The sequence below is a fragment of the Astatotilapia calliptera genome, chromosome 8 (assembly GCF_964374335.1).
Source record: "Astatotilapia calliptera chromosome 8, fAstCal68.1, whole genome shotgun sequence".
NCBI lineage: Eukaryota > Metazoa > Chordata > Actinopteri > Cichliformes > Cichlidae > Astatotilapia > Astatotilapia calliptera.
The window spans coordinates 22,311,242-22,336,106 of NC_137429.1; the positions used below are offsets into that span (position 1 = coordinate 22,311,242).

Below are 24,865 nucleotides of genomic sequence, written 5' to 3' on the forward strand. Positions count from 1 at the left end.
TGTAAGTTTTTTCTTTGACACGCTGCCTGTCTAAGATATTCTTTTATACCCAATCATGTTACTGACCTGTTGCAATATTTTTCATGACATTGATACTTTTTCTATGTTCTACTGTGAATAAAATAGGAGATTATGTGATTTGGATATCATTGCTTTCTATTTTTTGTTGCATTTTACACAGCGTAACAAATTTTTATTGAAATTGAACAAGCAAAGGAAAACTTACAAGAAGCTGTGCCAGTGTCTAGACAAGCACACTTCATGCAGTATTGTTTTTGACTGCTTCTCCTTTTTGGCCTGTTACCTGTCAGTCAACTTATGCATAAGGACAAGAACACCTTTCAATTTAGGAAATTCAACATGTTCTTTTATCAACATTAAACCTGCGGAAGTATTACTAATGGACAGACAGCATTTCTGCTTCATAACCCTTTTCAGTTCAAATTTTTCAAAAAATGATCCAAATGTAATAGAATAAAACTTTAACAGACAAACAGACAAAACTCTAATTGTTACGACTCAATTTTTTTTGAAATGCCTTGTTCGAGACATGAGAGATGTAAGGATGGCTATCTTTGATATTTTCAATTCCCAGCACCTTTACTCAAAAAAGGGGGGGCGACCACAAACACAGAAACAACACAGTGCCAAACCCTTAAGTCAGTGTGCGTTGACCCACATTTAAGTGTGTGTGGGCCCAGTGAAGCCCGGGAGTGGTGAGGAGGAGGAGGAGAGAGGAAGGTAAAGTAGCTGCAGGGTGAAAATTGTCACTTCTGATGGAGCCAGGAATCTGTCAGCTTATATGTTCTTTCACTTTGGGAGGAACTGCGACGAGTGATGATGCAGGCACATGCATATGCACACTTTATCACATTTGTTTGCAAGTATGCATGCATGCAGACATGCTCACACAAACAGTGGCGACAGGTGAGAGGTGATAGAGAGTGACAGCTCAACCCTGGAGGTACTGAAAAAGTAGGAGAAATTTTGGAAGGTGGGGTTATGGAAGTGTAGGAGAGAGCGGAGGAAACTCAGTAGTAGTAGATATTTACAGCTTGTAGTGGCTTCACTTGCTTCCTGTCTGCAGTCCGTGTACGGGGCAGGCTGCAGGGATAACTTCACATCTATCTTTTCTAGTATACCTGTTAAGCTGTGAACCATGATGCTGTTCATGCAGGTTTCATGGTGCTTTTCCTTCACAGATTAAGCACCTCCAGTATCAGTTCCAGAGAATCCAATCAAGATCCTTTTATTAAAAGCTAATTAAGAGAGAGATCCCTTATATCGTTGAGCCCCTCAGAGGACAAGCTTGTTTAAATTGTTATTTACATTATAAAACTGCAGATAGCTGTAACGTTATTACTAGTTTCTTGATTTGGAGCCCAAAAATGTGAGCTAAAGTACTGTTGGGTCACTCTCTTGTGTCTTTTGACCATTGAGCGTAGAGCCGTGTTTGTGATGGAGTTATTTATAACACTGGGTTAGCAGGGCTCTGTTAGAGATCGCTTTCAGCCAAACGATGGCCAGGATTCTCCAAAGGCTTTTGGTGTGAAAGGTTGAAAGTTTGTTGAGGTCGCTGTCTGTCACCTCCCATTACTCTGAGCCACAGAGCAAAGAGAACGGCACACAGTGGGGATTTAACTTCATTTGGTGTGGTTGTTGTACTCTGATGACCTTAAGTCTCTGTTCATCCTTGATCTTTTTCTTTGGCCCTTCTCTGTCCAGTTATGTGAAATTATCACTGGTGAGACCTCGCAGTTAATGCTGAGCTGTTAATAATCAAGGGCATCTCCTCAAGTTTGGTCTGGTTTAGGTGTGCACAGCATTGTGGATGCAGACTGTCTGATGCTCCTTGGTTTGGAACTTTCAAATGCCAATATCTATTGATTGGATTCAGTTAAAAAGTATGAGACACATCTCATCCCCCTCTTTTGTACATCCATCATTTTTCTTCTGCTAATCCAAAATATTTCAAATAAAAGATAAGGAGCAACTGGGTCTGAAAAGTGAAATCACGAGGTACCTGCGTTCTTTGTAATGGCCAGCAGAGAGCAATAACTCTGGTTGTAAAAAGAGCAGAGATTGTATAGAAATCTATTAAAAAGTTTTACCATAGTTCTCCCTCATTGTATGATCTCATTAAAAACATTGTGATGTTCTCAGTTGCTAATTTCAAGTCGTCATTAATATGCCTTAATGTTCATTTTGTACACTTTTATCCCATTTAGAGTTGAATCCATGATAAAGCAGGGAATGCTTTAAGGTGTGGGTATTTTGCATGTTCCTGAGGTAGCAACTTGTCAGTCACAGTCTCCTGTTAGCAGTTTATCAGTAACATCTTCACCTCCCTTATGACATCTGGCTTAAAAAACTAAAAACAACAACAAAGAAGTGTCCAAAATGCTTATCTCAAGGCTTTAAAATAGCTTGAGGTACAGCTCTTCTCTCGCTCCTCTGCTTGACCTAAGAGGTCAAACACACTGTAACTTAAAAAAAACACTAGCAAATAGAATGAAAATACTGCAAAACCACACAAATCACAGCAGAAGTAATTTAGTGAGTCAATAACATGATTTAACAGAAGCATTGAATAGTGAACATGTAGCGAGAGCTGGAGCCCCCTGTTGAAGTACTGCAGGTTGGTCACAATTATAACAGAAACTCAGTCTGAAATTAGTAACAAATATGTATACTTACATATTAATAAAAATATATTAATTTATATGAAAAGGGAATTGAAAGAGGAGGCGAGTCATCCCCTAAATCACTTCCGTTGCGTAGTTTTTTTCTTTTGTTGTTTGCTTCTTTTTTAAATTCCGTTTTTCTTCTCTCTGCTTTTTGCATTTCCTATGTTTTCTCAGATCGTGTGTTTGACCTCTCAGGGCCACTGTACATTTCATTTTTAAAAAGTTTACATCAACGTGTCACTAGTGCCCTTGAGCTACAAAATGTGACTCAATATTTTCTATTTGGAAGCGAGAGAAAGGGTTAATAGCAAAGTGATTCTATGTGCTTTGTGTGAGTGGTGATGGACCCATATATATGCCCATGCTATATTGAGTATCACTTATTTGCGGACCTTAATACAGGGCAGAGCAGTCAAACCATTTAAGCAATGGCGTCCTTCGTTATGTAATGCAAGGACTAAAAAAGCAGCTGGCTTAAAAACACACCGGATGAAGATGACATGCCAGAGCAGTCAAAGATGTAGCTTTGATGCTGGATGGAAACCTCAAGAACAGAAAGGATAATATTGTGAAAAAGAATTCCAACAGAAGCGTCCTTTGATGTAGGAAGGGTTTTTGTTTGAGGTTTCTTCACCAGAAAAAGTTTTCAATCTTTTAGGGGCACAATTGTCCCCGCATGGGTTCACTCTGAGTTCACGCACACTTGTTAGCATTAATAAGCGATTATAAACTGGTCACAATTGTGAATGAGAGCATGAATGGCTGTCAGTCACTCTGTATTAGCCCTGCAGCGGCAGTCTGTCCAGGGTGTACACAGCCGCTTGCCTGAAGTCAGATGGGCAAGGTTCCAGTCCCTGTGACCCTGAACTGGACAAGCAGTTCAAAAATACATGAATGAATAAATGGGTCTCTGATGAATGGATCTTTAAATGAACAACTCTGTGTATGCTTGTCTCTTGTGACTGTTCCCCTGATTGTTTCAGTCTTGGCAGTGTGTTGAGGACAAGAGTAGGTGCAGTGCTGTATTTGACACATTATCTCTGATCAGTGACGCCAGAGGGACATCACGAAACTAGCATTTTTGGCCGCTGCTATTATTTAAGACTAAATGAATATTTTATAATCACTTTGGCAACAAAAAGTCACTCATACATTAAATTAAAAATTCCTGTCATTATTGTTGTGCCTTGACACATAGATTAATTAACAGTTGTCACAGCTGTCTTGTCTTCGAAACATGCTAGCTGCTAGAAATTAGTAAAATATAAATAGATTTCGGAAGCGAGGCTTCTTCTATCCACCCAATCTTTTCCTCTCTTTTCTGAGAGCACCTGGAGCGCTGTGTCACACACACTCATTAATGTACTTACTTGCGCAAAAACACAGCCCTCCATCCCAACCATGTGACCTCCACCATGTTGTTTCCAGGTTTCTCCCGCTTTGCTAGCTGGACGCTATGTTGCAACACATCTCGCCTCATGGCTGTTCTGACCTCTCACTGTGGTGATCTGACCCATGCACATGTAACCCAAATGCCACCGCTATTATTCTTGTTGTTAATTGAACTATAAATCAAGATGAGTGTGAGTGTATGTGTGCGTGTACACGTAAAATCATGAAGGTCATTTTTGTTTGTTTACGGTGTACAACCGGCCCCGCTCCAGTTGAAGCCTTTCATTAAACACGACACGCGTGACCTAAGGCGCTCTCCATTGTTGGCTGGGGATTAGTGCGGCTTGCAAATACCCCGAACCTTGTGCGGCTGGAACGAGTCGAGGGCTATTAGAAGGTGTGTGTGTGTATGTCCTTGTTTATATATCTTTGTGGGAACCGAAAATTGGAAGTTTACGATGCTATGGGGACAAAATCCCGGTCCCCACAAGTTTGAAGGCATTTTTCAAACTCAAAATGTGGTTTTAGTGTGTGTGTGCATGGAAGGAGAGGGGAAGGATGTCTGCGAGGAGGATCACTCTGGATTTTAACTTTCAAAGCTGATTTGGGAAAACTGTTAGGATTTTAGCCCGCTAATCACCCTCTGCTTGCAGGATGTTAAGAGAACGAGAAACCTGTGGTGGGAAGCAGGTGCACAGCACGAGTTTGAGAGCTGCAACAGCACACGTGCAGATTGCAAAAGTCTTGCTTTGTGCTTGGCCGCTCTAACATCCGTCTCTAAAGCGCATGCAGAATTTGTGCATCTCACCTCATGAAGTGTGTGTGCTGTATATGAAGTCCTGGATTGCACGTACACTTTTATAGCAGGGATTTATGTCAGCAGGCTAATAACTAAACAAGCAAGCAGGCAGAGCAACCCAAAAATGGTAAAGCTGTAATCTCAGTGAAATTTGTTTAATCTCAAAGGGGAGCAGTAATCTGTCAAGATGGGCTCACGGAGGGAGGATGTTTATGCCGCCACAGTGTTTCTATTTCAGCTTAGGTGCTACCCTGCAGAAAATGTTAATCCTAGTGGTTTGGTATCTGCAGAATGAGTTTTGCAGTTTGAGTTAATGGGAGACACTCAAAGACAACTGATGGTCAATGGAGGTTTTGGTGGCACCAGTGCAGCTGTCCTCATGTTTAGCTTCTCAATTAAAATTCAAGTGAGAAAAATGATGTGGGAGAGATGGGATGTTTGCAAAGTGAAATGGAAAAGGAGGGAGGAATGCATGAAGATCAGAGTGACTGAAAGTAGCTGCTGGTTTCACTTCTTATCCTTGCGAGTGAAAGGGGGGATAAAAAGCAAGAGAGGTTGATAGAAGGACATTTGACCTGGTAAAGAAGGAACAAAGGAGACGTGGAAGAAGGCTGAAGGAGAGGACTCTTACGAACCAAAACAAAGTGATTTGTGGTGAAGAAATTCAGGATGAGAGGGACAAATAGCGCGTGATGAAACAGATTTTCAAGCAAGAAAATGAGATCAAAAACAATAAGCCTGGAGAGATAAGAAGAACAAACTCTATGGAGAAAAGAAAGAAGAGGCAGCTAGAGAGTTGGTTCAGGATGAAAGCAGAGAGATGTGAGCCCATGCTGCGCTGTAATGATTTCCTGAGGCGAATAGACTGAACTTTGAACCATGTATTTAACTCTATACTGCAGCTGGAGTGTATGCACAATTGCATTTGTATCAGGAGAAAGGCTAAAACTCAAACTACAAATCTTTTTTCTTCTCAAGGTTGTGTTTCAGTAACTCAGTTTAAAAGCATCAGATTCACAGTGTAAAATGTGACTTCATGTGCTCTTTCTGAAACCCTGACACATTTGTACACATGAGACATTCTAACACAGACGCACAAGTTAAAAGTGCCTAGCTGCAAAAAACAAACCCTCAAAAACTAGAAAGTTGGTTTTCTCTGTTTCATGCTTACAAGAAAAGCAAACAGTACGCAAAGAGCTGAAATATAAAAGAAAAACTGAAAAAGAAACAAATAAATGAACCCTAAGAATAGACAAGAGAATAAACAAGAATAAATATGTAAAATTTTAGGTGTGTACACCGATGAAGCACTAGCTCAAAGCTTAGTTAACACAGGTGAAGATAAACTAGTTCACATCCATAGCTGACACTTTAGACTTTAAACTGAAAATTAAGCCTCACCCACATATAAAGCAATTTGCTCACAGCACATTACTTTGTAGCTGACAGCTGGTCACTATTTTTGACATTCCACCCTCATGTTTGTTTACCAACCCCCAGTTATGTCAATCAACAATTCGCTTCACTCCCATTGGTGGTTGCCTCAAAGCCGAGATAAGTTTAACACTGTGTGTTCTTGTGATGTTGTTTACGCTATTTCACCTCTCAAATAATACTGACATTGTATTTGTGCAATTGCAAGCGTCTTCCTGTGCTATTCTCTTTCAGCAGAACTGTCATTTTCAGTAGTGCCATCCACGAAGGCCCCATTCAGTGCCAATTCTAATCTAAACACATCCCTGTAAACCTCTGTAGGATCATACATCAGCATCTCCAAAAACCAAGAAATAAAAAGTGCTTTTACTGCACAAAATGTAATCACTTAAATAATGAGATGCGTCATTAAGTAGATTCAGATTCAAAACTGATGAGTTAACGAATGTTAAAATGTTCTTTGGGAACTTTTGTTGATGTTCGCTTATGTCATTGAGCTTTGGTAATATTTGCAAGTGATCTTCATTCATGTGCAGATATTTCCCAGGACATGCCATACTCATTATAACTTTTCAGACATGTCAATAATGTGCCTGATGTTTGGACTGAGAAGATCAAGTTTTTACTGAATTTGTTCAAATTTGCACTCATAAAACTCAACTTCAGGTTAAAGCTTCATTGTCTATTGGATGTTTGAGGAAAAAATATTTGGTGATTTAAAAATACAGTACTTAGTTACTTTTAAAAAAAAAGATAAACACATTTTCTTAAAACTTATCAAGTGCATTTGTTCTATTTCTCGACTCTCTTACCCTCTGCCTGAGTCTGCTCAGATCAGCTGGTTGTGATGCTTGTGGGGAAGTTGTGGGGTGCCCTCTGGTGGACAGATGACCCAAGTTTGTAGTTGGAGGGCATTTCTCCATTTCTTTACTTTTAAATTTTCATTTTTCATCATAACATGATAAATGTTGATACCAGTAAATTGCCAAATAGCTAATATTACTCTCCTAATAAATAAGTCAGACTCAGTTTCAAATGGTCTGATGGACTTTCTTCAGCAGCGCCTAGCCTAGTATAGCGATTTTGCGCATCATGTGATACACACATTGCTTGACTCACGTCCACCATATTGGACATTATGCAACCAATGGTTGGGTTCATAGAAGTTTCTGGCTGTCTGTAGATGAAATCAGTGGCAAAGGGGTATTATACTAATATATATCCCAATGTTTCCTTTAAAGGCAGGTTTTAGTTGCACTTTTCAGTTTTATGCTGCTTGAAGAATACCTGGCTAGTGTTTGCAGACAGACATGTTCCATGCAAAGTACAGGTGACCATAACAATTTGATAGCAACCAAAGCAATTGGGGAGTCCAATATTTTTGCCTGGAGACCAGTAATTACAAGGGGGTCACAGACCAGTCTCAAATTCAAAATGTGCATTTGTTAACCCTTGACTGTAACTGTTTTGTATTTCAGAATGGTTTTTGCACGTGTCTATGTTTTGAGGTGACTTTTAGGTATAAAGTATAAGGGCTGGGAACATTGTCTTCATTTATTAGCAATCTAACAATAACCTCTGTAAGCTGGAAAAATGAATCCTCACGAATAACCTTCCTCCTCCTTTTCCCTCATGACTACTGCTTGGTTATTAACCTGCTGGTGTGCACAGAGTGCCAAAGGAGAGGAGTACCTCTCCTGTGTCTGTGGTTGGGCTTACTCCAATACAACAAACGATCTACATTCATATACAACAAGAAAAAAAGACCCATCGATAAAGAATAAACATGTCTTTTGTCGTATGTTTTAATTAGGGGATAAATGAGCGTTTTCTAGAAATTTGGAAACCCATGCATCTCTCTCACACATGCGCGCGGGCACACACACACACACACACACACACACACACACACACACACACACACACACACACACACACACACACGCTTCTTCACCTGGAGTTGAGGTCGGCCTGTGCTGCCCCTCCTACTCCTCCTCCACTTCCCCCACGGCTCTTCTCCAGGCCCAGTTTAGTAAAGATGCCAACCAGTACCATGATGGCCACCACCCCACAGATGATGTACACGATAAGTTGCGTGCGGTCCCGGTCCAGGTCTCCCTGTCCCTCAGTAATGGTGGCAACTGGTTTGCCAGTGTTTGCCCAGATGGGAGTGTCATAGTTGGAGCAGATGTTCTGGTCCAAGCGCTGCTGACGGAACTGGCAGCAGAAACGGTAGAAGCAGGTACCGCAGCAGTACAGGAAGACACCGGCGTTACAGTTGAAAGGTGGGTCCCACTGACCCATGACATCATAGTAACCCTGGCAACGTGTCCCACCAGCAGGAGGGAGATCCTCATCATCTGTATCTCCACCACTGTTGGGAGTGGAAAGCCCTGTCTCTGGAGGAGTGTTTTGGGTGGTCTCTGTATAGCTGGTAGTTGTCTGGTTAGTCAGTGTGGTAGGTGAATCCTCAGTTACTCCCACAGCTGTAACTGATGGACCCTGGGCGAAGGCTGGCCGGATCACCAAGAATAAAAAGAGGAAGGAGAGAAAAAAGGGGCAGGAGAAAGGGTTGGTGGCTGCCATGTTTCCTGGAGAACCCAATGTTCCACCTACAGGCTTTGAATAGGAGGGAAGCAGGTGGAAGAGTGTTAGCAACAGAGAAACAGCACAGACATCAAACAAGGTAAAAGTAGTTTTACTGAGAAAAGCAAACCAAAAAATCCCCACAGTCTAAAAAAAATTCCCAGAAGTATCTCAAAGCATGTTCCTGTTAAAACACATGACTTATCTATTGATCTGACACATTTATGAAATCAATAATGAAAAGAGGGCAGAGTACATTTTTAAATAGGTCACTATCGGAGACTTTTGTCATAAAAGGCGATGTGATACACACTCGTTGCTCTCTCCTACTCCCTGGGTGTTTGGTATGCAGGGGAAACAACAGGAAGGCTACGCAAAGGCTAATTAACACGACCCCCAAAAAACCATTGGCTGCCCTCTGCTATCCCTTGAGCCCATCACCAGATCCTGTCTCAGTAAAACCAGGGCCATCACAGGTGACCTCTTGCACCCCGCTCACCACCTGTTTGACCCGCTGCCACTCCCGATGTCGCCTCAGGTCAATCAGGTTCCACACCTGCAGACTCACAAACAGCATCTTCCCCTGGGCCATTGCCACCGTTAACATACAATATCCTGTCCTAATCACACACCGACTCCACTCAGACCAAGTGCATTACACTACTTCCAAACACTTTGCAACCTGTTCTTCTTTTGTGTTTCATCCTCCTATGTTCCTCGTGATTATTAATATTTTTCATGTTTGTTATTTACTCATGCTGTCTTACTATTTAATATTTTATTCCAGCACAGTTGGTGTAGAGCACTCACAATTTTGTTGTACATGTACAATGACAATAAAGGGCTATTCTATTCGATTCGATTCGTTTCTATTCGATTCGATAATCAGCTGGGAGAATCAGTCTAAGGAGGCTTCTCAACTTACTTTTCAAAGATATTTAAAAAATGCAGAAAAGCAAGTGACAGTTCAATTTTGTTTAGTTTTGAAAGAGCTAAATAGGCAAGTCATTTCATGCTTGAAAATCATTGACTGGGTTCTCACCTTCTTCGCAGTCCTCTGTCGACCCTGTGCGTTTCTTCCTCAAAGTTCAAGGGCAATAAAATGAAATCCCTCTAGAAATATCCACAAACTTTAGCCAGCAGCATTTTTGCCCCAAGTTTACCCTCGCTCCTCTTTCCCCTCACGTGTTCTCCATTTTCAGCCGTTGATTTAATTGAACGACTTAAACAAACCCAAAGCGATGCACTCCTTTGACCCTCTTTACACTCGTCTTTACAGTCCTCTCTATCACCTCTTGCTCTTCTTCTCTTCTTCAAACGCTGTGCAGACAAAGGCGGCTGATGTGAGTTCGGTCAATGACTTTTAGGCTCCTCTGCTGCCAAGATCCCCTTTGCGCTGTGTGTGTGTGTGTGTGTGTGTATTTGTCCATATGTGTGAGAGAGAAGTCAAAAGAGTGTGTGTGGTGGTTGCACCGAGCCCTGAAACAGTTCAGGAACCAAATGCGATCTCCGCCTCTGTTTACTTCCACTCAGTGCCAGACAGTGAGAGAGGAGAGATAGGAGAGAGCGTGTGTGTGGGGGGTGGGGGGTGGGGGCAGAGGGGCGCTATATCCAGCTGCATTTCCCATCATTCCCAGAGGGGAAAAGGACTGGAAGGAGAGAGATGGGGAAAATATAAAAAAGAAAAAAACTCAAATGTTTGTGTGTGTGTGTGTGTGTGTGTGTTTACTATATGTTGAAATCTTGGCCCCTATCATACCACACACACACACACACACACACACAGAAGCCCCACCTCGTCGTCCACCCACCCTGCCTCCCCATCCTTATCCCTTATCCGTCTTGTCATGTCTCTTCCCCGCCCTCCTCTCCTGCCGCAGGCTTAGGTAACACACTTGTTTGTGGATTTCTGTGTCGAGTGTGTGCATGTAGGTGTGTGCGTGTGTGTCTTGTAAGCATCTGTTTGTGTCAGATTCAGGAGTCAGGAGGGTCCAACTCTAGCTTTGCCTACTCCTGTGTTTCAGTACCAACCTGCGCAGGAAATACCGAAACTGGGAGCCGAGACTGGCACACACCGCTGAAGACTAACACACACACACACACACACACACACACACACACACACACACACACACACACACACACACACACACACACACACATGCACTCACACACATATTCATATGCCTCCACTGAGGCCAATTATAGGAGCTTTTCTCAAAGTAAACTACCACATTTACAAATTTTAATGGAATTATAAGCCAGATTGACAAGGGGCTTTTTGTTTTGCTTCCCGCTAATCGCCTGTCCCAAAAATCCCCTTCTTTATGTCCTGTCATTCCAGACTCACTGCTTCCCTCATTTTCCTCCGATTCTCACTGTATTGTGTGCTGGATATCAGAGGGAGAGTGCGAGAGAGAGAAAGAGAGAGGGGAGAGAAAGTGTAACAGAGGGAATGAAAAGAAGAGAGTCAATGTAGGGCAGTGGAGAGGAGGCTGATTGAAAAGAAAAAAAAGAGAGAGAAAGGAAGGAAAGAAAGAGGGGATGGAGAGGTGGAGTAGCGGAGCGGGGAAACGACCGGCTGAAGATGAGAGGCGAAACACTGAGAAAAGGAAGCGAGAGAAGGTTTTAGAGTAAGGAGTTGGGTGGGGGGTGTAGAGGTGAGAGTTTTGAGAACAGGATGAAGGGAGTAGAGAGGTGACAGGTACAGGATGCAGGACTGAGAGGGGGGAGGATTAGAAAGCAAATGAAATTAAGGACTTTCTTTTCTGGATGAAGTCCATTTCTTCATCATTTTCAGACTCATGATGCTGACAAACTCAGATGCCTGTTATGTGAGAATAGGACTATAGCGCCGATGGGACAGTGATTTGCAGGTCATCGAGCTGGGAACAGCAAACTTTTAAAGCAAGAAGCTTTAAAAGAGAACCAGGATGGAAAAGAAAACCTTTGAATACTGTAAAGTTTAATTTGTGTGCTGGGGATGTAAAAGCCCAACCAGGGACAAGTGTTGGAAACTGGCAGTGGCTATAAACTCTCTGCAACATCATCAGTTTCATGCTCTGCACTGGAACTGTGTTAAACTCTCTCATCCCTTTATTATGTAATAAAAATGCAATAAATTAACCCCATAAAGCCCAAACCATGAAATAATTGTCAGATTTTCATTTTCATTTTTTAAACTGGAGTCTTTATTGAACCATGTGACAATTTTTTTAAAGGAACTAAATAATAATTTGCATATATGAGTTTTAATTTAAATCATTTTTTGCTATATTTACTGTTCAGTTTGTTCATGTTCACACTGATGATAAAGAGATCTTATCAAATGTGTTGTATTTGGCATTATTTCTTTATTTCTCTGTTTGCAAATTTGCATCATCCTCAGAATATCATTTTCATGGTTCTGGGTTACTTTGATCCAGCTTTCTTAGGTCTGTCATGTTTCCACGTCTTTGTGTCTAGTGTGCATCTTTGTTAATTGTCTCTTGCTTCCTGTTTTATTTTGACAGTTCTGCCCTATGTTCAGCCCTTGTTCCCCGTCTCGTTTGTGTCATTAGTACCAGCTGTGTTTCCCTTCTGTCTCCAGTTTCCTGATTACTCCGTCATGTATTTTAGTCCTCTATTGTCCCCTACTTGTTGTCCCTCTTCCATGGCTGTGTTTTTCTTTGTGTGCCTCTCTGTGTGTTTAGTTCATATTTTCCCAGTGTAGTTTGTTGTAGTTTTCTCTGCCAACAATAAACATGTTTTTGAGTTTACATTTCCGACTCCGTGAATTCTGCTTTTGGTTCCTTTTCCTGCATGCACACAGCTGCTTCATGACAGACATTCCCAACACGAGTAATCAAAAAATAACATCAGACTTTGTGGATGACTATCAATCACTATGTGATGTTAAAGCTGGGTGACTCTTAAAATACCAGACTATACACCCAGGTGACGAACTAGCGCCGCCTTAATCTTTCTGCATAATCCTGGCACGCTTTTACACTAAATAGTGAATTTTGACAAGGCAGTAGTGTCGTGATTCTGGGTCTTTGACCCAGTGTTTTGTGTTTTTGGATTGTTATTCTTTATTGTTTTGATCTTAAAGAGTGATCAAAACAATAACCTGGCCTGAAAATGCTCTCTCCAAACTACAGAACTGCTTCACACAGACAGACTGGGACATATTTGAACACCAGGACCAGAAACTTTCACAGGATCAGTACTGGACTATATCAAGTTCTGTATTGGAAATGTGACTGTGGACAAAACCATTCGGGTTTTCCCAAACCAAATGTGCCTGGATAAAGGACTTTCTCACAAACCTGCACCTGACTGTAAGACTCGGTCCTCATCTCTCCTCCACTCGCACACTGAGCACCGGCTCCCCACAGGGCTGTGTGCTGAGCTCCCTCCTGTATTCTCTCTACACCCACGACTGCAGTTCGACCCACAACAACAATATCATCATCAAGTTTGCTGATGACACTGCGGTAGTGGGACTTATCTCAAAGGGAGACGAGGCAGAGAGTCCTCAGGAACTCCAACCTGCTCCTAACCTTCTACCGCTCGTCCATTGAGAGCCTGCTAACTTATTGCGTCACGGTATGGTACGGCAGCTGCACTAAGGCGGATAGAGCGAGGCTTCAGAGTGTAGTCAAGACAGCACAAAAGATCATCGGCTGCCCTCTCCCCTCCCTGATAGACATTTATTCCTCCCGCTGCCTCAGCAGAGCAGCAAACATCATCAAGGACAGTTCCCACCCTGGTTTCAACATGTTCAGCCTGCTTCCCTCAGGGAAGCGCTACAGGTGCATCAGCACAAAACCCACAGACTCAAAAACAGTTTCCCAAAGGCCATAACCACCCTGAACTCACACATGCACCGATAACACAGCTCAGATGTCTCTCTGAGTGATGTATATATAGTTACAGAAAATCACTACTTTGCAGATGTTTATAGCTTATACGTGCCAACTGCATTTTCATCCTGAGTGCAAAAGTGCAAAAGCAGCTCGCATCCCAGTTGGTGTTTCTACTATCGTAAAACCTTTTAGGAAAATTGAGGTCAAAATGAGAACTCTCTTAGCTTTTGTTAAGCAGTGAATGGAAATATAAAAGTGTGTGTGTGTGTGTGTGTGTGTGTGTGTGTGTGTGTGTGTGTGTGTGTGTGTGTGTGTGCTCGTGCGTGTGTGTGTGTGTGTGTGTCATACAGTTAAAACACAGAAGGGCTGTTGTTGAATACTAAATAATCTTGTTTAATTAAAGTTCATTTAGAGATGTGCAGAGTGGCTGCAGGTCTCTCATTTAATGCAGCAACATTGCCCAGATGTATTGAATATTTAATGTGATGACTTCCCAGAATCTATGAATATTTGTATTTTAGCTCTATGTGCCTCTACTGACAAGTGTTACTCTTAATTCACATCCATACTACTATACAATATTCTATACCCCAATGACATACACCTAGAGACCGATTGATAATCACCAGTCACTATAGAAAAATGTGTGGAAAATGCTTGTTTGAGATCTCAGGCAGTCGCTAGGAGAAATCAGTCACACAGACGTATACAGTGCTGCACCAGTACCCTCCTTTCAATAGCTTTGATCACTACTATAGCTGTCTGTAGTTTGTACACTGACTGTAAATCCACCACTTTGAAGGCAAACATTCTCTGGATCACATTTTTTAGTGTTGTCTTTACTGTTTGATGTCAGTTTTTATCACTTGGACAGAAAAAAATGAATGAACTGGCGCTGAAGCTCCATGTAGGGAAGAGATGAGAAGAAGCAACAACACGGCAAGTGTAGAGTCACAAATCACATATTGTTATACTTACACAAAATGTGTTCTAGACCCCAAACTGTTCCTTTCATACCTGACTTTTAGGACTTCCAGGCCTGTAGTTATGTTCATTATCAGTTAGAGCACCTCCTCATTCTTCTTCTTCTTCTTTGGTGCAAGCCTATAAATATTAGGTAACCCTTTGGCCTCTCCCCTTTTCTACATTTCCAACACTGTAAAACACACACATACTGTATATTTAGCCACCCTGATATTTCTGATTGTGTGTTTTTTACTTCAATTATTGTCATCATTGTGCCTGTCTTTGCTAGATGCTGTAAATGTGTAGTATGTGTGTGCCGCATATGTGTTCTAGGCACCGTTACAGTTTTTGCCCGTTGCTTGAACACCATGAACCCATGCCTAGACTAAAGTAACACAACTTGAAGCTTTTGTTACCATACCTCAAACACATGTACCCCTACCTTAAACAAAAGCGCTGCTTTGCACCCCAGTTCCAATTATGCAACACACCTACTCCTTTATGCAACACACATGGTCCTGCATGCTACACTCTATTTCATACATAAGACACTTCGCTCACAAAATGAAATTTCAGGGTGCCATTCGGAAAACACATGTATCCAAAATACAAAACACATCGGGTAATTGCAACCACTCAAATACACACCTGAAGGCACTTACTTGCAAAACCGAACACCAATTAGCCAACTACAAAAAGCCCTCAGCGTAGCCATTTCAAGAACTTTGCAAGCATGGATGGAGGGAGAGCAAGAGGAAGAGGAAGAGGAGGAGGAGGAGGAAGAGGAGGAGGAGGCCGAAGAGGCCATGCACAGACCCATATTTCTGATGAAATAAGAGCAACTTTGGTGGACCATGTCATCAACCATGGCCTGACTATGAGGGAAGCTGGGCAGAGAGTCCACCCACATCTAAGCCGCTTCACAGTGGCATCTGTAATACGAACATTCCGACTAGAAAACAGGTATGTCTGCACCTCCATACCTTCTGCTCTACTCAGATGGTTTCATAGCACTGTTCTACAGTATATCACATTACCATATCAAGTGTACGGGGTGCTAATGCTCCTTTTGCAGCCAACGTGGCTGATTCCTTATATTGAAGTACAGTGTTGTACAGTGGATGACACAGTACATACAGTAAAGTACTGTAAGAAAAATAAGCAAACCGATGACAATATGTGGTTGTATTCCTCCAGAATGACCCGAAGACCTTCTGGGGGAGGACGGCAACGCCTGTTCACACAACAGCAGGAACTTGCCGTTGTGGACCTAGTGAGGGCAGACAATGCCATCCGTCTCCACCAGCTACGACGGAAAATACTTGCAGACAGGCGAGTGTTCAACAACATAAACCATGTGAGCATCACCACCATCAGACGCATCTTGGGTAAACACAGCATCACCATGAAGCAGCTCTACAGAGTCCCATTCGAGAGGAACAGTGACACGGTCAAAGGACTTCGAGCTGAATATGTACGGGTACGTGTAACTGTCCCTTACATTTACAATAGAGTATTGGTGAAGTCCAGTAGCAGCTGAATATGTACCATATCAGTACCACATGGATCTATTCTGAGAGCTACACAGGTACCTGTGTGATGGGGTGAGGGTGCTGTATGTGTAGCACTTTAGTACAGTGATATGTTCCCCTTTTTTTCAGAGAATCTTGGCCATGGATGGAGCTGCACAGCCTCATGAATACATTTTCATTGATGAAGCTGGATTCGACCTGAGCAAAACAAGACGACGGGGTCGTAATGTAATTGGCCAAAGGGCAATTGTGCACGTCCCAGGGCAGCGCGGGGGAAACATCACATTATGTGCCGCCATATGCCTTCGAGGGCTTCTGCACCATCATGCAATACTAGGTCCATACAATAGCCAACACATACTCACATTTCTAGATGCTCTCCATGATATAGTTGTACAGAACAGACCAGATCAGCCCAGGTTTGTGGTGATATGGGATAATGTCAGTTTCCATCGGGCTGCTCTGGTCCAGGCCTGGTTCTCCAACCACAATCAATTTGAAGTGGTATACTTGCCCCCTTACTCACCATTTTTAAACCCTATAGAGGAATTTTTTTTCGGCTTGGAGATGGCGAGTATATGACCGCCAACCACATGCCCGCATGCCTCTTCTGCAGGCAATGGAACAGGCCTGCGGCGACATTCAGGTGACAGCAATCCATGGATGGTTTCGACATGCAAGAGGATATTTTCCCCGGTGCCTAGCGGGAGAGGACATTGCTTGCGATGTTGATGAGGTCCTGTGGCCAGACCCCAACAGACGGCGGGATCCATGAGCCCACTTATGCACAATTGTCATGGTTTTTTGTGTTTACAGTATAGTGTTTTTTCTATTGCAGTATTATTGTGTTGTTGTTTTTTTTTTTTTTGCTTTATCTGAATTCATGGTACTGCAATGTACAATATTGAGTAGGTCTATTTGCGTTTTTGGTTGTTTGGAAATGTGTCTCCTGTAAATGTGCCTTCTGAATAAACAATGGAAATCAAGGACTGCAGTGTTTTATGTAAAGAAGACTAGTGTGTTCCCCCTGATCTGTAAGTGTTTGCATATGATGCAAGTATGTGTCATTTTGTCAACAGAGTTACATTTTGACAAAGAAATGTTAGGTTTTGACAGCAGAGTTTAGGTTTTGGGAGTGGAGTTTCAATTTGGCACAGATGTGAATGGTATATTTCCCAGTGTTGTGTCATGTGTACTTGTGTGTGTACAGTTTTGGCACAGAGAGCGGAGTTTTGCAAAATGTGTTCAAGCAGTGGGCAAAAACTGTAATATGCAGTGAATGCACTTTGAAAAGAGTACTACTGCCAGTACTACTGTGAGTTGCCCGCTACCCCAATGTCGCCACAACCCTGATTGTGTCGATCTCGTCTGTCTGCACATATCAAAGCCTCAGAGTGCTTCTGTTGTCTTCTGTTTCAGGCGATAGGTCAGTCCGTGTGTGTGTGTGTGTGTGTGTCTCTGTGACCAGTACTTGTTTCTAGCTTTCCAGCTTTAATTGCATGAGAAATGATTGTGCATCTTGATGTTTGAGTAAAACAACTGAATCTAAATGTGTGTGCATCAACACAGCCTTAAGAGTAAAGGTTATTCAGAGAGTTAGCCAGAATTGTGCCACAATCATTGATTTTTCAAGCCATCAAATTTTATTTCATGCGCTGTTATACATTAAGATTTTGTAAAGGTCTGTGACAAGTTGGCTTTTTCTACAGTGTGGCTCCATAAACAGCACAGCAGTATTCCATACATGATATCTGAGAGTCCATTTTCAAGATGTTTTTAAAGGTTAGGTAACCTTTACAGGGTTTAGCTGTTGTGGAGCTAAAGCAAACATTAGTTTCGCTAATGTTTTATCATAGAAATGTATATGCATTACATATATATAGTTATATAGAGATATAGCATTCCAGCTGCTCAGATATCCTGGCTTTTTGATGTGCCAAATGTTTTCAACAGTGAAAGGTCTGAACTCCAGGCAGGCCACTTGAGCACCCAAACGCTTCCACTATGAGCCATGCTGTTGTAATAGATCTAGTATGCAATTTAGCAATATGTTGCTGAAATATGCAAGGCCTACCTTGAAGAACAATTTCAAATTTCCTTTGTCTGACAAAAGAACAGTTTCTCACTCTGTCTCAGTCCATCTTTCCAAAAAAAATACAATTGTTTTTGGATCATGGTCACATATCGGTTTTCTTTATTAGCTTTAACCGGCATTGGGTGGCACAGTGAACTGTGTTCAGAGACACGTCCTCTGAAAATGTTCCTGAACCCATGCACAGATTTCCACGGCAGAATCATACCTGTTTATAATGCAGTGCTGCCTAAGGCCTTGAAGATCACAGATATCTAATATTTATTATCAGATATATCCCTTCCACACAGAGATTTCTCACGGTTTTTAAGATTATTTTGATGATATTTATGTACTGTAAATGATGATATATTCAAAGTCTTCTCAACTTCATGTTGAGGGACATTCATTTTGAAATTGTTCCTCAGCTTCGAGAGAGTGGTCAAGCTCTGCTCGTCCTTACTTCTGAGAAACTCTGCCTCTCTAAGTTGCAATTAGTTGCAAAATTTTCCTCAAGTTGTTTCTATTTTGCACCACTTTTGTTATACCGGTCCCAACATTTTTGAGATGTGTATTATTAGCAATTAACAGTTTAACAATTTGCTATGTTTTATGTGTTCTATTATGAATTAAATATAGGTGTGTGCGACTTTCAAATTGCTGGATTTTTAAAACATTTAATTTTACACAAAGTTCAAACTTTTTTGGATTTGGGTTGTAAAAGTCAGATCTAATTCTCAACTTCCAAGGGGTTTGGGTCAGGCAATTATAAGGTCACCTCCTTTAGTGCGAACAGACTGACTAAAAACTTAAAACAGGAAGGTGATTGATCACAAACATAAGCTTATTGATCTTGGCTAATAGAGTGCATGCAACCACACCAGGGCTTGTGTGAAAGTCCTGAATGATACATTGACATATTTTTACAGTACATACACTGAATGATAGTATTGCACATATAAGAATAACATAAACAAAAATGAAATAAATCACAATTAAAATAATATGATTGACCTGAAGCTCTTAAATTATGAAAGTGTAAAAAACTGTTCATTCATGGGATATAAAAAAAATCTGAAAGTATTTATAAAATAATCCAGAACAACTTAGCATCGGAAGGCTCGCATCACTGTTTGGTAAAACAGCACAGCTACAGCTTTACAATTCTAATGAGCTCAGCTAGATAAACTCTCACGCGAGGGCCTTTACATGAATACGAATTACATATGTTAATTCAGGCATTGCTTTATCTACATTCATATGGTCATGAGCACATGCTGGAGCTGAGGATACTGTGTGTGTGTGTATGTCATTTGTTCACGTCTCATTTGTCCACATTATATTAGAAAGATTTTAAACTCCAGGGAGCTGAAAAGGGGAATTAAAAATCAACATCACCTTGTGAGGGCAGTAGGTACTGCACTGAGTGTGTGCGCTCCTAAATGCACACATCCTTAGACAAACATACTGAACATACAGAAAATGAAATAGTATTACTTCCACTCTGTAGAAGATGCTGCTTCATTGTGATGTTTACTTCTCATGTGCAATTTATTCTCATATCGTCTCTCACTTTTGCACAAATACTCAGGCATCAGCTGTCAGTCTTTCCTGTCTTATCTCCTTAGTCAGTCTGCATTTGCATACATATTTGTGTCTGTGTGTGCGTGAACCTGACAGCCTACACTGTGAGTTCATAGCACAAAGCTAATAAGTGAGTATGATGTTTCTGATGCTGCAGGACTGAACCCGTGTTTCGCCGTAGAACTGCACGACCCAGCAGAGACTCTGTCAGACATTTAGCACTCCGCATGTTTTGACTGGAGTAAACACTGCAGACCTCACAGTCCTCCTCAGGGTGCTGGGCTTTGTTTGCATGGGATGTAATGTGAGGAAGTGTTCTGGCTCTATAGTGTTTGCCTGGAGAATAATTTAAATGTGTCAATCTGTTGCAGTTTGTTTTGATGCATCTGATACATTAACGCAGCAGAGACCATATAAGGTCATTCTTTGTCTGGCACTTTAATAGGAGAACTTAAGATGACACATTGCTGCATGTTTCATTCGTTATGCACCAAATAGGCAAGAGGCGGTGACTGAGAAAGTCCTTTATCCAGGCACACGTGAGAGGGGGAGGACAAGAGTGGCCAGTTTGGTGATGAGGATATCCGGGATGATTATATTGAAAGCTGAGCTGTAATCCACAAAAAGTATTCTGATGTAACTTGGCCACTACTCCAGGAGGCGCAGCACAGAGTGGAGAGCTATGGCGATGGTGTCTTCTGTGTATCTGTTCGCACGATATGCAAACTGGTAGGGGTCGAGGTCTGGGGGATATTCATTCATGCTAGTGATGGGAGACTTCTTCAGCACTGGGATGATTGTAGCTGATTGTAGACCGGATGGGATGGCTGCCTGATGTAGTGAGAGGTTGAAGATTCTGGTGAAGTTGAGGGTGAGCTGGTGTGCACTCACTCTTAGCACCTTGCCAGGTACTCTGTCTGACCAGCAGCCTTATGGGGTTCACTGCCAGGAACTCCCACCTGACATCGTTCACCTCATAGAAACAATGGCATTAAGAACGCCGCAACAAATTTTTGAAGTGATCAACAATAACGGTGGAGCTACTCATTACTGAGTTCATGTTTGCAACTCTCATTTCTTCTTGTTGCATGTTGAAGCAATACTTGGAACCTGGATGAATGCTAACTTTTTTTCCACTCAATAAATGTTAATGGGAGGGCCGGTTAGGGACAAATGCAGTCGCATGGCAGGATGCTGTAAACGGACCAAACGTCAGTCAGGAGAACAACTGAGATAATCCATCCACAATACGAGGTTAGTCATTAATATACTGCAACAACATGGGAACAGAGCAGCTGCGAGAGAATTCAACATTAATGGTACGGAAGTGGAGGAAGCAAGAAGAATGAGTTGAGTAAAGTTTGACTTATCATACTGCTCTATAATCCGGTGCACCTTATACGGTAGTAGCCTGAATGGATTCAGATAGGACAAATCGCCTTCTTCTGGTAATGCCGCTGGGGTATTTAAATCTGACTGTGTCAGGTTCATTTTATGAGAGACAAAACAAATATGCTCAAATTGTAAATTTTCAAAATATATCGGAAAATAAATTAGAAATTCAAATTAGTTTTACATGGTGTCATGGACCTGCACCTCTCTGGCTCATAGACAAAGGCTGACAAAGGAGCAGGAAATTCCACAAATGAACCCTGACAAGGCACACCTGTGAAGTGAAAACCATTTCAGGTGACTACATCATGAAGCTCATTAAAAGAAGGCCAAGGGTTTGCAGCGCTGTCAACAAAGCAAAGGGTGGCTTCTTTGATGCTTCTTTTAATACTTTAATGCTCTTTTCATTGTTGTATTTCGCCATCTACCACAGGGGACCTCCACTCAGCCTGGCAGGGCCTCAAAACCATGGCCTCTGTGAATACTGTGGTCACCAAACCCAGAACCATCCAGGTGGAGGGCAGCAACCCCTCCTCCCTCCCCGACGACCTCAACGCTTTCTACACCAGGTTTGAGACGGACAATATCACCCAGCTTGAGGAGTCCAGATCCTCACTCAAACCTGTCAGCTCTGCGCTCACCTTCAGGACTGAGGACGTGGTGAGAGCCCTCAGGAGGGCCAGGGAGAGGATCTCACCCAGCCCTGACAACATCAGCAGTCGAGTTCTGAGGCACTGTGCAGGGCAACTAGGACGTGTGTTCTGGACTCTATTTCAACACTCAATTGACAGTCACACCGTCCCCCCCAGCTGTGGAAACACTCCAGTCATCGCCATCCCCAAAAGAAACAACCCAAAGTCTCTGAATGATCTTCGTCCTGTGGCCCTCACCTCCCTGGTGATGAAGGCCATGGAGAAGATCATAAAACAGCACATCGTAAGAGTAACTGACCCCCTGATGGACCCTCTCCAGTTTGCTTACCGTGCACGCAGAGGTGTTGATGATGCAAAAATCTTAATCTTAGACTCCATCCACAAACATCTGGAGCTCCCTGACTCCTCCACCAGACTTCTGTTTGCTGATTTCTCATCAGCATTCAACACTCTGCAGCCTCATATCCTGGCCACTAAACTTTCCTCCTGATTTCACCTGGATGATCAGCTAATCCTGTGAATATTGGACTTTTTGACCAACAGGACTCAGAAAGTTCGGGTCAACAAGTCTCCGTTCCACCTCCACTGGCTCCTCCCAGGGCTGTGTGCTCTCCCCCCTCCTCTTCATCCTCTACACTGATGACTGCAGATCCACACAGCCCAACTGTCACCTGGTTCAATATGCTGACGACACAGTTCCCCTGTCACTGCTGTCAGACCCCTCACAACACCACGGACCCGCTCTTCAGGAGTTTGTAGAGTGGTGTGACAGCTCCAAACTTGAACTGAACGTGAGCAAAACCAAGGAGATGGTGGTGACCTTCTCCAGTAAGCAGAGAGATCTGGCTGCTTCAGTCACCACCACCATCCACGGGAAGCCAGTGGAGGTAGTTGAGGAGTACAGATACCTGGGAACCATCTTTGACAACCTCCTGAAATTCTCTGTCAACACCGAGGAGATTCTCAGGAGGTGCCACCAACGGCTACACCTCCTTAGGAAACTCTACTCCTTTGGAGTCAGCAAACCCATCATGATGACTTTCTACTATGCCTTCCTGGAAAGCATCATGACCTTCTCCATCACCTGCTGGCTCCACTCCCTCAGCCTTCAGAACAGGAACAGACTGCAGCACACTGCATCAGTGTGCTCTAAAGTCATTGGCCTGCCTGTCAGATCTCTTGCACAGGTTTTCAGCCAACAGGCCCTTAGACAGGCAGCCAAAATCATCAACGACCCCACTCACATTCTTCACTCCGCATTTCAATGGCTCCCCTCTGGGCGACGCCTCCGCTGCATTTCCTGCAGGACTGAGAGGAGGAGAGCCACCTTTGTCCTCAAAGCCACTCTGCTTTTTAACTCCAGCCGATAAGAACATTTCCCACACCCATAAACATAAACTACACTCTTCCTACACCACTGACACTTTATTCACTTTAAGCCACTTGCAGTTATTTATTCACTTTCAGTCACTTTAATTTTAAAACTGTATATACTGTATATTCTGTGTATTTATTATTTCACTCCCATTGCCTGTTCTTATTGTCCTTATCTTCAACGTATGCTGCTTGGTTGTTTGTTAATTGCCTCTTGGGGATAAATAAAGTCTTCTGATTCTGATATTTATCAATTTTTTTCTTTATTACATAATTCCACATATCTTGCTTCATATATTTGATGTCTTCAGTATGTAGACACTACAGTGTAGAAAGTTATGTGTGTACAAACTTTTGACTGGTAGTTTAAATGCAGAGTAAACTCTTTTGAAATTAGACTGAAACACTTCTCAATGGATTTAAAAAGGTCCAAATGTCAAAGTTGTTTTTTTTATGTTCGCTGAGAGTAAAGTTAGAGGTTTGTTAGTCACATGCTAATAAAGTATATTTTTGGCAGGGATTATTCAGAAAACCAAAGTGATCTAAATAAAGACTTGTACTTAATCAGATCTAGCCAGCAGTCCTTAAGGTCATGGACCATTCTCTGATTGTCACAGTATTTCAGAAGGTCTTTTTCAGCCACATCATCTTCAGAAATTTTATGTTCTGATAAGACAGAAGTCTGGTTTTCCAGCATGGAAATAACAGCATCCCAGAAGAGACAGAAAAGGGTGTTTATTGAGGGACAGTGAGTGAGAGAGAGAGCAAGAGAGCCAAGTTATTAGAGTCAACTAGGTGAATGATTAGTGACATTTCTCTGAATGTTCAGCTCCACACAGTCGGCCAATTAGAAAAAGCAAAGACAAAGAGGGCAGCAGAGCCCACAGGGCCTGAATCGGCCCGCATGACCACAACATCCCCAATACGCACACAAATGACTTTAGTTATTGTAAACAGACTTTGCGGCCTCCCCTCACTAAGATATATTAACAAAAATTTTAAAACAACTCTAAATTTTAATTTTTTCTGAATTTTATTGATTATTATTATTATTATTATTATTAGATTTGTCTATTTATTGACTTTAAAATAATAAAAAATGATGGTTATGGAGATTTTTGTGTTTTGGGATGCAGAAAGGATGAGATGTAAAAAGCTGTCTGGAATGAACACAATTTCACAAAAGGTAAAAAGGAAGACTTGAGGCTAAATAAGTACTAAATATGTAAAAGATAAGTGCGTGCAGTTTAAAGAGACTGTATGCTAATTGAAAAGGAAAGGCACAAGGTGTCCAAAAGAAAAATAAAACGATGCAGTGGCTCCTTTTGGATGATTTAGACACAAAGCAGGGGCAGCAAAGAGACTGAGAGTGTTGGGTCCAATCAGGGTACTGTGTACATCTCTCTCCTCAGTACCCCCCTGGACCTCCCTGTCAGCAGTGACCTTTACTAAATCAAAGGAGATGCTAATATCCAGCTTCATTTGGGCCTATTACAACTGCACATACAGAAACGTATAGAAGTGAATGAGCTCTGTGCAGACGCC

The 24,865-nt window shown here is 42.2% G+C and overlaps 1 protein-coding gene and 1 long non-coding RNA gene across 2 annotated transcripts in view; one reads left to right on the forward strand and one right to left on the reverse strand.

The window, feature by feature from the left end:
- shisa8b (shisa family member 8b) overlaps window positions 1-10,402 on the reverse strand; it is a 48,904-nt gene extending 38,502 nt beyond the window's left edge. Inside the window, exons 1-2 of the mRNA XM_026177173.2 lie at window positions 9,941-10,402; window positions 8,267-8,931 (exon numbers count right to left, since the gene is read on the reverse strand). Of these exons, the coding sequence (XP_026032958.2) occupies window positions 8,267-8,898 (632 nt within the window). The 5' untranslated portion in view covers window positions 8,899-8,931; window positions 9,941-10,402. The remainder of the gene's footprint in view (window positions 1-8,266; window positions 8,932-9,940) is intronic.
- Window positions 10,403-16,066: 5,664 nt separating this feature from the next.
- Window positions 16,067-17,232, forward strand: LOC145430447 (uncharacterized). Its single transcript, XR_013911021.1, has 2 exons — window positions 16,067-16,194; window positions 16,376-17,232. It is a non-coding gene; the product is annotated as an uncharacterized LOC145430447 (long non-coding RNA).
- The last annotated feature ends 7,633 nt before the right edge of the window (window positions 17,233-24,865 follow it).